This window comes from Pistacia vera, unplaced genomic scaffold, assembly GCF_008641045.1.
Source record: "Pistacia vera cultivar Batoury unplaced genomic scaffold, PisVer_v2 Contig63, whole genome shotgun sequence".
In the NCBI taxonomy this organism is placed as follows: Eukaryota; Viridiplantae; Streptophyta; class Magnoliopsida; order Sapindales; family Anacardiaceae; genus Pistacia; species Pistacia vera.
The window spans coordinates 497,431-510,977 of record NW_022196479.1 but is presented as its reverse complement, the minus strand read 5'-3'; the positions used below and the strand labels follow the sequence as shown (position 1 = coordinate 510,977).

The 13,547-nt window shown below is 36.3% G+C and overlaps 2 protein-coding genes across 3 annotated transcripts; both read right to left on the bottom strand.

Moving 5' to 3' along the window:
* Nucleotides 1-26: 26 nt before the first annotated feature.
* LOC116111234 (probable histone chaperone ASF1A) lies at nucleotides 27-8,713 on the bottom strand. 2 transcript variants are annotated; one of them, XR_004125027.1, is made up of 4 exons: nucleotides 8,158-8,713; nucleotides 977-1,092; nucleotides 469-880; nucleotides 27-201 (listed from the first exon to the last, which is right to left on the bottom strand). XR_004125027.1 is itself a non-coding variant. In XM_031397432.1 (3 exons), the coding sequence occupies exons 1-3, from the start codon at nucleotides 8,264-8,266 to the stop codon at nucleotides 524-526; spliced, it is 582 nt and encodes a 193-aa protein (XP_031253292.1). In that variant the 5' UTR covers nucleotides 8,267-8,713; the 3' UTR covers nucleotides 262-523. The 2 variants fall into 2 exon arrangements, 1 of the variants encoding a protein (XP_031253292.1); XM_031397432.1 differs by lacking the exon at nucleotides 27-201 and having other exon boundaries at nucleotides 262-880.
* A 694-nt stretch (nucleotides 8,714-9,407) lies between these two features.
* Nucleotides 9,408-12,918, bottom strand: LOC116111201 (DNA ligase 6-like). The gene is made up of 11 exons (XM_031397396.1): nucleotides 12,900-12,918; nucleotides 12,714-12,798; nucleotides 12,332-12,491; nucleotides 12,121-12,228; nucleotides 11,918-11,967; nucleotides 11,164-11,198; nucleotides 10,951-11,012; nucleotides 10,712-10,873; nucleotides 10,529-10,617; nucleotides 10,022-10,121; nucleotides 9,408-9,945 (listed from the first exon to the last, which is right to left on the bottom strand). The coding sequence occupies exons 1-11, from the start codon at nucleotides 12,916-12,918 to the stop codon at nucleotides 9,637-9,639; spliced, it is 1,179 nt and encodes a 392-aa protein (XP_031253256.1). The 3' UTR covers nucleotides 9,408-9,636.
* Nucleotides 12,919-13,547: the final 629 nt, after the last annotated feature.

The following is a 13,547-nucleotide window of genomic DNA, read 5'->3' as shown; positions in this document are numbered from 1 at the left end:
TCTTATCAATCGGTTTAACTACCGGTCAACTCGAGACCCGACAACTTTGTCGGGTTTCACCCTGGATTGGGTTTTAAAACATTAAACTTAAATATTGGTTATACAAGTAGTTGTAAATAGAAAATTACAACGTACTTTGCCCATACTTCACTTTAAGTCTCAAGAGTAAACAGAATTTGTCGAAATAATAATGGCCCATCCCTGTAAATTAATATAGAAACAGAAAAAAAAAAAAAATTGTTAGTACAAAATTATCTTGAAACAGCAATGAGACCGAAAATATTAGCCTCCATTAGTACAGACTGAAAATTCAATTTAGAATGCAAAAATTAACCAACAAAGGAAAAGACTGGATTGACAACAGAATCAGCCTCATTCAGCTCATTCATCGAACATCACTTACAACATTTCAATCTGGTTGTCGAAAAAATCAAAGCGTTATTCTGTTGGTAAGGTGAAGTTTCTAACCTTAAATTAAAGAATTGGAAGGTCAGAAAATAGATTGGTCCTGTAATTGCTAAATTCAAGATTCCTGATTGTTGGAAGGATGATCAGGTGAGGCAGATGATTTTTCTTCCTTTTGATCGGTTTCATCAGGGTGGTCGGGAGGAGGGGGTTCCTCTGCTCTTTCACCATCTTCAGGATGAAAATTGATGGGGAACTTTGTTACCCTGGGTTTATCAGATAATATATTTCTTTGGACCTTATCAATCATAACCTTTGGGGGAGGCTCCTCTTTCAGCTGCTCATCCTCGTAATCATTGTTTACATAGTAGCCCACTCGGACAAATTCCTGGCCAAGGTATGAGCACGTCAACAGGAGCACAGTGACACCAATAATATCTTCTTCTCGTATCTTCGATGGGTCTGGAGGATCAGCCTGCAATGTGTCCAACCAAGGGTACAATATGAGATTCATTAGTATATCAAACAAATCTGATTAACAAAACTGCAGCCAGGATTCAGTTGAAATTGCCTGTAATACAAAACGGTAGTTTCCAACATTCACAGGTCCTACTAGGACACTTTCCAAATGCTGATCATAAGTTTCATCCTCAGCAGATCCCACATAAATAAGTTTCCATTCCAAATCTGCATGAACAGCATAATCAATAGTGAAAATCTAGAAAGACATTTGCTAAGTCATGAAGAGTAACAAAGAACTGATTTGATAGAATTACGATAATATGTCCTTACACTGTCAGACAGTAAGTGAAAGAAACGTTAGGAAGTTGAAGAACCCAACTAGCAGTGTAAAATTGAAATGAAACAATAAACTGTGAGGATAGGAATAATAAAAATAACGGATACAAGATTTACGTGATAAAACCCTCAATTGATTATGAGAGAAACATCCACTGGGCAAAGACTAGAAGGATTTTAAGACCATAAAAGATTTACAACAACCTCTTTCTAAGATTAGGAGAGCATAAGAACACTTTCTCTCACAAATAAAGAAAGACATTGTGGAAGAGCATGATTACTAACTTGGTAAATTATGTATGGGTTTGTGTTGTGATGAATTTGGAGAAATGAACCATGGTATTTATGGGAACCATAACCTCCAAATTAATAGTAATTTTACTCCATTCATATTACTAAGAACAAAGATCACAACCAATTAATGTTTTCACATAACTTAATCACCATTTATTTGCCACCCCTAAGTTGTCTAACCCACCAATTTTTCAACTCAAAATTAATTACCATTTGTACTTGTTCTTACTGTCCAAATCTGTCAAATTAAGGCTACAAGTATGCAAATCATGTAAAAGTGGCTTCATTGGTACAACATTCTCTCACTTGAAGTCATCTTTCACAATTCTTCTCTCCTTCCAATCTTTGCTCAACATGCTACTTAAGTCTTTATCAAACCATAAAAAGACCTACACCAAATGAACTTACTAGTACTAATAGGTTTAGACGTTTAGTCATGACATTTGCTAGGTTGTCTTTGGTGTGAATCTTTTGCATATCGAGACTTTCTTCATCCACTACTTAACGAACAAAGCGATATTGAACTCCTATGTGTTTGGTTCTAAAGTGAAACACCAAATTCTTTGTAATATGTGGGGCACTTTGATTGTCACAATACAAGATAGTTTTATTGTAGCGTAAAAGATGACTGTAAGTGGGAGAATGTTGTAGTGTGAAGCTAATTTCAATTTTCACATGGCTTGCATACTTGTAGTCATAATCTTTGACACAAAGATTTGGACAACAAGAACAAGTAGAAAAGTAACTAATTTTGAGTTGAAAAATTAGTAGACAAGGTAACAAAAGGGTGGCAAATAGATAGTGACCAAGTTATGAAAACATTAATCAGTTGTAACATGTTACCTTAGTAATGTGAATAGAGTAAAGTAACTATTGAATTGGAGGTCAGGATTTGCCATAAATAGAATTTCTCCAAACCCATCACGCTATCACAACACAAACACATATACTAAACACCAAGTGAGTAATCATACTCTCTCAAAGTGTCTTCCCTCATTTATGAGAGAAAGTGTTTTTGTGCTCTCCTAATCTTAGAGATAGATTGTGATAAATATTTTATGGTCTTGATAAATCCTTCTAGTCTATGCTAGACCAGGCAAAACGGGTTGGAACCCCCGGGTTGACCCATACCCGAGTAAATTATACAGGTTTGTATAATTAGACCCCTTTTTTTAAACTCGTACCCGACCCTGCCCGTTTTGTAAACGGGTAGACCGAGTACACCGATGGGTGACCACGGGTACCTGTTTTTAATTTAAAGAAAAAACCCAAATTGGCATTCTTTGTCTTTGTCTTTCTCAGCGTGTGAGCTAAAGCCTAAAACACTTTTTCTTTGCCTTCTCTCTCTCTCCAAAATTAACTCCTCTTCTCTTGTTCATTTCATAGTCCGCCTCTTTCCTATCAAAATCATTCACAATCTCCATTCATTCCCCTTCCCTAACCTACTAATTTTTCTTCCCAAAGAGTTTTTCAACAACCCACTCTTCTTCTTTGCGACTAAGGGCCTATTGAGTATAATAGATCCAATTGATGGCGTAAAAAAAACCTGAATTCACCCAACCCTTCTCACTTCTGATTCATCAAGATAGGCTGTAGAGCGGCACATTTCCATTTCTTCAAATTGTTTTCACTTCATGTTTCTCAAGATTTCGGAGCTTTTAAGAATTTTTCTTTTTCGGGTTTGTTTTGTGTGGTTGAGTTATGGGAAGAATGAAAAACATTGTGTAATTTTGGAAACAAGTTTTCTTTTCTTTTTCTAAGGATTTGAGGTTGTTCTTTTTTGGGTATGTGCTTTCGGGTTTAGGTTTGGTTTGAAGAATGGTGGTAAAGATGATGAGGTGGCGGCCATGGCCATCTCTTGTGAGTTGTGATGAAGAAGTACGAGGTGAAATTGGTGGTACAGAGGATGGAGGGGTGGGATTTGGCGCATGAGGTTACAAAGAAGAAGGAAGAAGAAAGATTAGCGATTGAGATTCGTTGGAAGGGTCCTAAATTCGCCTTGAGTACTTTGAGAAGAAGGGTCAAAAGGAACTTCACCAAAGAAGCACGCACCCGCGGGTCCACCCGTACCCGTATAGGGTAAGGTACGAGTCTAAAATATTGGACCCGTTTAGATCGACCCGTACTCGTGGGACTTGCACCCATTTAGACTCGGACTGTACCCGGCCCACTCGCCTATTTTGCCAGGTCTAGTCTCTGCTCCGTGGATGTTTCCCTCATAATTAATTGAGGGTTTTACCCCATAAATCTTGTATCCGATATTTTGAATGTTATTATTCTCACACTTTGTTCTCTCATTTCAAATTTATGTTGCTAGTTGGGTTTATCAACTTTCTAACAAGAAATACATATTGTAAACACATCGCATAACAATTTTATGAAAGACTAAACAGCTTCAAGAATGTTGTTCAATTTCTACCACATTGGCTATTGGCAATATTTCAGTGACAGGCTCAACAATTATGAAACTCTTACAAACTTAATATCTGATGGGACCTGGATAATGAAGTTGTAGGAAAAGTGAAATAAGATAGCAAGTAGTGGATTGAGGGGATGTTGGCAGGAAACTTCCACGGGTTTAGGCTAGGACAAGTGGCGATTGGGGGTTGGGACAGCAAAGGAATTCAGTTAGGGACAGAGAGAGAGAGTTGGAGGATAAAAAGAGAGGGAGAGCAGATTAGGGCAAAGAAGAATATAGGGAAATTGGGAGGAGCTAACCCTCAAAGTTAGCAATTAGGGAAGAGCCGGCCCTCGAGGTCCAACACTATCTTTGTTTCTCTTTTTTGGTTTTCTTTGTTTCTTTTGGCTGTTGTTGGATGGTGCTTTGGCTGTTTATCATCTTTTATCTCTTTTGTTGATTATCAATACATATATATATAAATATCATTTTCTGGATATTTGGTTGCTGGTTGTGATTATTATTCCGGGTTTAATTGGCTGTTGTCTGTTAGTGTTAACTGTTTGGGTGATTTTTGGAGAGGTTCCCATCAAGTTGTTATCAGAGTTAGTCGATTGCGAAGTTATGGTTGGTACAAGATGGACAATGTCGAGAAAGACGTTGCTAGAGCATCGGAGACCGTAAATTCGATGAGGGAAATATTGATGGATATGCAGAATTGGATGCATAAAAAAGATGAGGAAGAAGAAGAGTGTAGAAGAAACTTAGCTGGGAATTCGAGCCGAGGCCGAGAAGGTCACACTGAAGAAGAACTTCACAGAGAAACTGGGGGCCAAGGAGGAACCCACAATGGAGGTCGTATTGAACATGAGCTTCACTGGGATATTGGAAACCAAGGTGGAGACGGATGGAACCAAGGCGAAGAAAGTTGGAACCTCCGTGACTGAGGTGGCCGGAAACTAGAGCTACCCATCTTTTTCTATGAAGACCCGTATGGATGGATTTTTTGTGTGGAATGGTATTTTGCCATTAACCATGTGGAGAAATATTTTCTTCTATTTCATAATGAGATGTACAATGAATTTATAGCACAAACAAAAAACTAATCTAGGAAGTAATCTAGGAAGTAAATTGTTACATTCCTATTATAATTCTATTTCCTATTCCTATTATAATTCTATTTCCTATATTACAATGAGAATAATTCTATTTCTTATTTTATATTTCAACAAACCATATCATCAATGAGCACAGGGTATCGGAGACAACTCTCTGTATGGAAGGTGAAGCTCTCCATTGGTATCAATGGACAGAATCAAGATCGACAGTGATAACTTGGTTGACATTCAAGGTAGCGTTGTTACAAAGGTTCGGTGGGACAAAAGAAGTTAGTTCGTTGGAGCTGTTGATGTCGACAAAACAGGGGGGTTCAGTGCTGGATTTTCGCCGACGGTTTGAGGAAATTGCTGCGTTGACGTCGAGGAAAGGAGAGGAAGTCTTGATGGCAACATTTTTGAATGGGTTGAAACCAGAGATTTGGGCCAAAATTAAACTCCAGCAACCTAAACTGTTGACCAAGCCCAATTCTTTAACCCAAGTTACTTGGATGGCCCAAAGAGTTGAGGAAAAAAACTTAGCATTGCAGGAGGCCTACTTGGGGTTGGGTCACTCAACAAAAATGGGAAATACCACCACTTGGCTGTGAAGTTATTCTAGTCTCTGCAGGCCTGAAGACCAGCCCAAAGCCCAATTCAATTTTGACCCACCCAAATCTAATAGCCAGATTAATACCCATTCCCAAAATCAGACTCATATTCGACAAAGCTTCACCAAGAATCACTTCAGGTCAAGGTCAACGCCCACGATCAACAATGGATCAACCCCTTTCTGCCAAATGATAGAAGACGAGGAAGAGTTAGGTAAAGAAGAAGAGGGCGGTGAAGGAATGGAGGAATGGGGTGGTGTCGGGTAAACAATCTTTATCTTCCCACCTTAAGGACAAGGTGGTAGTGCTTTGGGCCTGCGCGCGGGGGGGGGGGGGGGGGGGGGGGGGGGGGGGGGGGGGGGGGGGGCGCGTTTGTGTGGGGGGGTAATGATGGGACCTAGATAATGAGGGTGTAGGAAAAGTGAAATAAGATAGCAAGTAGTAGATTGAGGGGATTTAGGGAAACTTCCACGGGTTTAGCTAGGACAAGTGGCGATTGAGGGTTGGGACAGCAAAGGAATTAGTTAGGAGGAGAGAGAGAGAGAGAGCGCTAGAGGATAAAAAGAGAGGGAGACAGATTAGGCGAGAAGATATATGGAAATTGGGAGAGCTAACCCTCAAAGTTAGCAAGGGAGGAGCGGCCCTCGAAGTCCACACTATCTTTGTTTCTCTTTTTGGTTTTCTTTGTTCTTTTGGCTGTTGTTGGATGGTGTTTTGGCTGTTTATCATCTTGTATCTCTTTTGTTGATTATCACTATATAATATAATTATATATATATAAATATCATTCTCTGGATATTTGGTTGCTGGTTCTGATTATTATTCTGGGTTTAATTGGCTGTTGTCTGTTAGTGTTAACTGTTTGGGTGGGTTTTTGGAGAGGTTCCCATCAATATCCTAGAATAAAGTGGCCAAAATTAGCAAGTATGGGAAAAAAATGGTTGAAGGCCAACTCAGCCTAAAATATAAAGGCTCCACATAAAAAGAACCTGTTAAAGAAACCAAACATTTTACTACAGTAAGTATCAGAAAACCTATGCATACATTATCAAGTAGGAGGAAGATACAGAAATCTTCATAACTCTGAGCTGCAGTCAACAATGGATACAGTAAGCAAAATGTATGTGATAATCAGCAGCAATTACCAACAAAAAAAAAAAAAGAAACCAAAGTTCATTGGAAATTGACACAGATACTAAAGGAGCATTATGCATAAAAGTTAAAGAAATTTTTGACTACTGCTATGGTAATCAAATGGGAGACCAAAAGGGAAAAGAAACCTTTCCTCAGTCCGTTGTCAAATCAAACGGAGACCAAAAGGGAAAAGAAAACCTTTCCTCAGTCCATTGTCTTGCTCCAGAAACATATTTATGTTAGCAAAAACACTACAATTTTTCAAAGATGGTATTCAGGTTCATATAGAAGTTTGTTACATGGCATAAGCACAACCACCATTACACTTTCTATCAAAACTCAGTCTCAAAGGTCATTGCAAATTGAAAGAGAACAGACAGCCAAAAGGTCATATATTACATACAAATACAGTTCTAGGCTAATATATTCTATTATCTCCATTCACAGTCCACAAGAATGCAAGAACTACTTTTACCACTCATCAACAAACTGTAAATCCTAGTAAATAATAGGCATGGTTCTTATGCAGCCTAACTCTACAGATCTTACCAAGTTAATTGCAAAAACTAAACAAATATTTATTGCATAATAAGTTTATAGAGCCTCCTAAAAGAAAACCAATATAAACACATACTAGGAAGGATGTTGTTGTGAGGACTGAAACACCAGTTAACATCCTTGGGAGCAGTCACCAGCAATAGAATCATTTTCCCAAGAAGTGTCAGCGGTAATGGTTTGAAGCGGAGTCAGACACTATAAAACGAATCTAGAATACCAAGAACTAATCAACAGTTGTAACACTAAAATACGATTTTCGTTGGTGCCATATATTACCAAATCGGGTTCCAGCTCTAGAACAGGATTCTACTCCAAATTTCAGTCCAAAGATTCCATCAACTATGGTGGAGTTAAATTACCCTATTACCTTTGACAATCAGAAAGAAAATTCAATCAATACGACCAAAGAGATACTTTCCTTGGATCCACAAATTTACTTACGAACCTATCGCCAAAGTATGGCCAATCATCACTTGACTGAAACATTACAGCTAGCATGTTCCCCTTCTATGCAAGATACTTTTATGGGTCAAATAACAACAAATTAATGAAATAAGCCTCAATGGGATTCCACATATTGAAATTAACCATAAAGGTCCTTGCACTTGTACATTTAGGTACCTATCCGGCATTAACCATAAAAAAACTCAAGACACCAAAGTGAACTCAATCCAGACCATTTTGGGAGACCATCAAGAAACAATATTTCAGACTAACAAAACCATAACATCTAAACACGTGATGAACAATACACATAACCTTCGAAACTTCAATGATTCCGTTTACTTGTACTAAATGATCAAACACATCAAAACAAGATCATAAACATAAGCCTCTTGCAGAAACATAGTAAATGTAGGAGTACCGTCTTTAAGAGGAGCAACGCATTCGTAAGAGATCTCGAACTGAAACGGACTCGAGAACGGCGCCGGATTGTCCAAAACGGTGACGTTAGTAATATTCACAGCACTCATTGTCTGGAATACCGAAAAATCAACTTATTTGCAAGTAATTTTATGTACCAACCAATGGAAACTGGGAGTTCCACAACCTTCATCGAACACTCACAAGGGAGCAAACCAAAATAAAGGAGAGCAAAGAAACAATGGAAAGTATTTTCAAAATGCAGACTTTGTTTACTTGAATTGTTCGAATTGGGGATTGGGATCTGAAATGTAAAAAAACCCTAAAACGAATTAATGGTTGTTTAAAAAAATAGAGAAAAACGGGAAAAGTGTTGTTGGAAAACAGTTTGAGTGGGTGTGACAGTAATGTGAGTTTTTTATTGGTACGGGATGTGGAGAATTGGCGGGAGATTGTTTGAAGGGTTGAAGTTGAAGGAACAAACGGTTTAAATGGGGGAAAACTTTGAATGAAGGGATTTCAAAAACTTTCAATTTAGGGCTCAATTCAGAAAGAAAGTAAAGGCGTGTTTTGAATAATAATTCCATTCTAATTTTACAAATTTTTTATGTTATTTTCACTAGAATGTGTAGGTCCCTTCAATAAATATTATGAGGTCAATATCATTTATTATTTTTATATTTTATAAATATTATTATTTATTTCAAATCTCTGAATAATTGATTATTGTTTTTATTGTCATTTCATTTGGTGCATTAATATGTGAAAATTAGAATAACTAATAATAAAGTTAACAATTGCTTCCTTTTTTCTTCTTATTATTATTATTTGAAACTTTCAGTTGAATACTTTTAAATTAATTTTTATTGATGAAACTCAAATTTATAGGCCAAACCCTTTTTTCACCAGTATCGATGACCTAAATTAACATGGTTTTATGATGGTGAAAGCGTAGAAAAGTTCAATGTCGTATTTAAGAAAGTTGTTTGTCTCCTCTTGAGGAAAGAAACAATAATGGTTTTAACAATTGAAGACCAATAATCTTGTGATCAAATTCAACTTTTTGAGTGGTGAGAGAGCTTTAGTTTAGTCTTTCCCAATTACAATAATGCAAGTTTGAAGCTCCAAAGGATAAAATAATCAAAAAAGCTAAAGTCTAGAACAGCATAAACTTAGCATCGCTCTCACAGTTTTAGACTCACACTTCAAAAATATATTCTTCAAAATAGCTGGACAGCTAAAGTCTGCACATCTTCTGCAAAGCTTATTCCACTTTGATAAACTTCAATTATAATACCCATTTTACCTCAACAGATATTAAAATAGGCATTGAATATATTGCATATGATTATACAATTTTACAAAGCCACTGCATATTTCATAACCAAACCTGCATTATCCTGTACAACCAAAACTTTACTACACTGTACAACAAATTTTTTGTGCTAACAACAGCTTGTTTGATAATCATAGGCAACATTTAGGCTTTGACAGTCACGTCCATCTTCCGAGTCTGAGATTGAAACAATTCAGCTATATCTGTAGATGTGCTACATTCCTCCGGATTTCTATCAGGTACAGTGCGTATGAATCTAGGAAATCTGATTGAAATGCCACGGGATGGATGAACCAGGCCTATAGCAGCCTGGTGAACTGGTGACACTGTAAAATCTGCACCTCTTATTTCCCAAACAAGTTCCGGAGAGAACCACATATCAGCAACCTCACCTGTTCTGTAGTACGATGGCTTTTTGGATAAGATCTTATCACCAGAAAAAAATTCCTTCATCTGCATGTCCATATAAAAACCGTGGTTATTAAGCTAATGAAGAATATAAAAAAGATTACAAACACCCTCATTTTACCTCGACATAAAAGGAATCAGAGAATCCAGACATAACACGGCACACACTTTGGAATTCCTCAGTCTCAGGGTTGTAACATGCCATGAGGAATGGACTGAACCTGCAATATAGGTAACATGATAAGTAGAAAATACAAAAATTATACATATACAAACACATAAAAAACTCATAATGGTAACATCAGTGATCACAATAAATTATAATGACTATCTATTGCCTTCTCTTTTTTCTTCCAGGTAACTAATATACAACTCTTTTGTAATCTTTATACACCGATAGTACCATGCATCTTCATTTCCCAGCACTTGCTTGAACTCCTAAACTTTTGAAACTTGGTAAAGACACCCTCCAACTAATAGCTGACGTATAGCCCAAACATTCTCAAAAATTCAGTAAAGGAATTTGCTACTACATAGACTACTGCAAAATCAGATTTTGTGGACAGGAAAATAGTGTTCAATCATATGACCACTGGCAAGGTAAAAAAGAGAGAAATGAGATGATAACCATCCTGCTTTCCTCCCATTGCCATGCCAAGCACCAATAGGGACCAGATCAAGAGAGTCATTCAATCCTTCCACATAATCTCGTTTCACCTAAACAGCAAACAACAGTCTCCATCAGTGAAATCATTTTCCTTTCATTGCAGAGGTGGTGAAAGAATCAAATAAACATAAATCACATAAAAACCTTTAACCATGTGTCACTACGCTTTGATGGAGAATATTGAGCATCAATGTCTAAAGATTTAATCATAATCCCTTCACATGAGGAGTGGAGTGCAATTTCAAGAAAATTATTTATCTTAGCTAATGTGACTTCGCTGGTCAAAATAGCATCTTCCGCTTCAACCTGGGAAGCAGGAAAATGTATAAAACACTGGTTACACAAAGATGGTTTATTTCAAAAGGTAAGATTAAAGCACTTACGGTCATTTCTTTTGCATACTCAAAATAACCCAACTTTTCATCACAGAACAAATCTTTCAAGCCTGAAACATTTGGATGTAATTGTCAAAACAGAAAAAAGAAAAAGCTGGATTCAGAACTCCAATATTGGAAGTAAAGAGTCTTTTTAAAAAGAAAATACTTGCAGGCAAGAGGAACTGCCTATCCAGTTAAAAAAGACAATAAATTGCATACATTTTCGTCTCTGACGGAGAGTGTAATCCAACAGCCTGTAACAGAAAACTTGATCAGCTACCTTGTACTTGGAAATAAACACCAATTGTTTACACATGTAAAAACAAAGCCCAAGTTATTTTCTACAGCTTCAAACTGATAGTCAATAATGTGGCAGTACATGGATACAACGACCTTCTATGATTGATTAAAAAAACAATAATCTGGTATTAGACTGATTGATTGACACTGATAACAGATGGGTGATTAACCTAACATAGTATCAATCATTAAGTTCTGAATTTGAGATCAAACTAACTCTTATAGAAATCTTGTGAGAGAAGGTCGGATTTGTAAATTAAAATTCTCTGCATTCAACAATATCTGAAAAATGGAGAAGTATAACCAGCTGTTTCCCATATAACCAGCTGCTTCCCATCATATGGAGTCCCAAGATTAACTTAATATCAGCAATATTAGTATAACCTTTTTACATAAAACAAAAATACTGTTGAGTTACATGTTTGAACATCATTTTTGCAAAACTCATAACAAAAAGAATTCTCTACCATAAAGATCAAAAGGGTCTCTACAAGAATGATGTGTGCTTAAAAATCAAGCTATGCGAATTTTACATAGCTTATGGTGTCAAACTGACACTACATATCAGTTTTGTTTTCTCTGTATGTATGGATGCATGCATGTCAGTGTGTGTGTGTAGACATGCATTTCATTAAAAAAATCAATAGGTCTAGTGTAAGTTCAAGTTAATTACTGCTCTCCATTAGCAAACATTATATCGAACACGAAGACACAAATGTCAACCTGCACAGGGAGAACATCAGAAATCAGATTCAGAATATTAAACAACTTGAGAAGACCACTAAAAAACCAACGTACAGCAAATTCAAGCATAGTTAGGTTAAAAATTTTGTTGAAGCTCTTACTTATTGACAACATTGTAACAACATATCAAACCTTTATGCTAGTCACTGTGATCAAGGAATCTTTGCTCCCCCTCTCTCTTGAAGATAGTTCTTGGAAAGACATGAGCTTGCAGCCATTCTTCCTATCAATAGCAACTACCTGAAACCAAAAGACACTGTTAGATTGTAAATAGAATAATCCAGAAGCAATTAAATCCAATCCTCAAAGAATTAATAAGCCTCTCACTGCGAGAAAATCAGACCTCTGCATCCAGTATGAAAGACTCTGCAGCAGGTTTACAAGATTCCTTAATTATGCTAATTAAATCAGGAAATCTTGCTGTTGTTTCATCCCCATTTCGTGAAAAGATGCGCACAGTGCCATCAGGTGATTTATGAATTTGGGCTCGCTGACCATCATATCTGAAAAATTATACAAATAGAACCAATCCACTGAATAATCTACACTGACTTAGCAAAAATCAAGAGAAAGAAAAACAAGTGTAAGATATTCTACTCAATAGATAAAGAAGCTAATTCTTCTGAAGAAACTCAAACATTAAGGAAATAGAAACAAATATCAATAAAACTGATCTCAATAGAAGAGAAAAAGATAGTAAATAAGAGGAAAGGACGTGTAAAAACCTTAAAACTCCCAACAATGAAGTAACAATAAAATCCAGGAAAAACAATACCACAAATTTCAAGTTGAACAATTTTATCCGATATGCTGGCCAAAATACCAAAAGAGCTCATTATTTACCACTAAGCCTAGGGCTCAATGAAATAGAAATAATTTATAGAACTAGATTGCTAAAGTTTGAATATCACAAGCTAAACGTTCTTGCATCTTACTGATTGTTGAAAAGAATATCAAAATCTTAAGAAACATACCAAAAAGAAACACACACATGAATCTAGAATATACGTTGTTTAAACAAAAGACAGAGGAAAGAGAAATGATAGCAAATGAAAAATATTTAGACCTTTAAAAAATAAATAATCTGAAGCCTCATCACAACTTTGCAGAATGTGTTAATCACTTCAAAATGCCAGATATTTGGTTAAAGCTATAGGAAATAAAATGCCTTCCACAAATATGTTTATGCCATTTAGAGCTCAACACTAATTCTTAAAAAACAATCTTCTTTTTTTTTTTTTTTTTTTTTTTTCACAATATATATCATGTTGCTTGTGAATATAAAGGCAGGGAAGCCATACAGCATCAATTGAAATTCCTTTTTTCTTATATGTATAATTGTCAAAGAATAACAATTGAAGACCAATAATCTTGTGATCAAATTCAACTTTTTGAGTGGTGAGAGAGCTTTAGTTTAGTCTTTCCCAATTACAATAATGCAAGTTTGAAGCTCCAAAGGATAAAATAATCAAAAAAGCTAAAGTCTAGAACAGCATAAACTTAGCATCGCTCTCACAGTTTTAGACTCACACTTCAAAAATATATTCTTCAAAATAGCT

Bases quoted from the DNA above. Each gene is read 5' to 3' on its own strand.
- LOC116111234 (XM_031397432.1), bottom strand. From the start codon at position 8,266: ATGAGTGCTGTGAATATTACTAACGTCACCGTTTTGGACAATCCGGCG. The intron at 1,093-8,157 runs GTACTCCTACAT...CTGTTCATGCAG, and splicing joins CGTTGCTCCTCTTAAAGACG to ATTTGGAATGGAAACTTATT. The intron at 881-976 runs GCAATTTCAACT...GACACATTGCAG, and splicing joins ACTACCGTTTTGTATTACAG to GCTGATCCTCCAGACCCATC.
- LOC116111201 (XM_031397396.1), bottom strand. The intron at 12,229-12,331 runs GTCTGATTTTCT...TTTTGGTTTCAG, and splicing joins CTTTCATACTGGATGCAGAG to GTAGTTGCTATTGATAGGAA. The intron at 10,618-10,711 runs GTTTTTATGTGA...TTTGCTGTTTAG, and splicing joins GTAGTGACACATGGTTAAAG to GTGAAACGAGATTATGTGGA.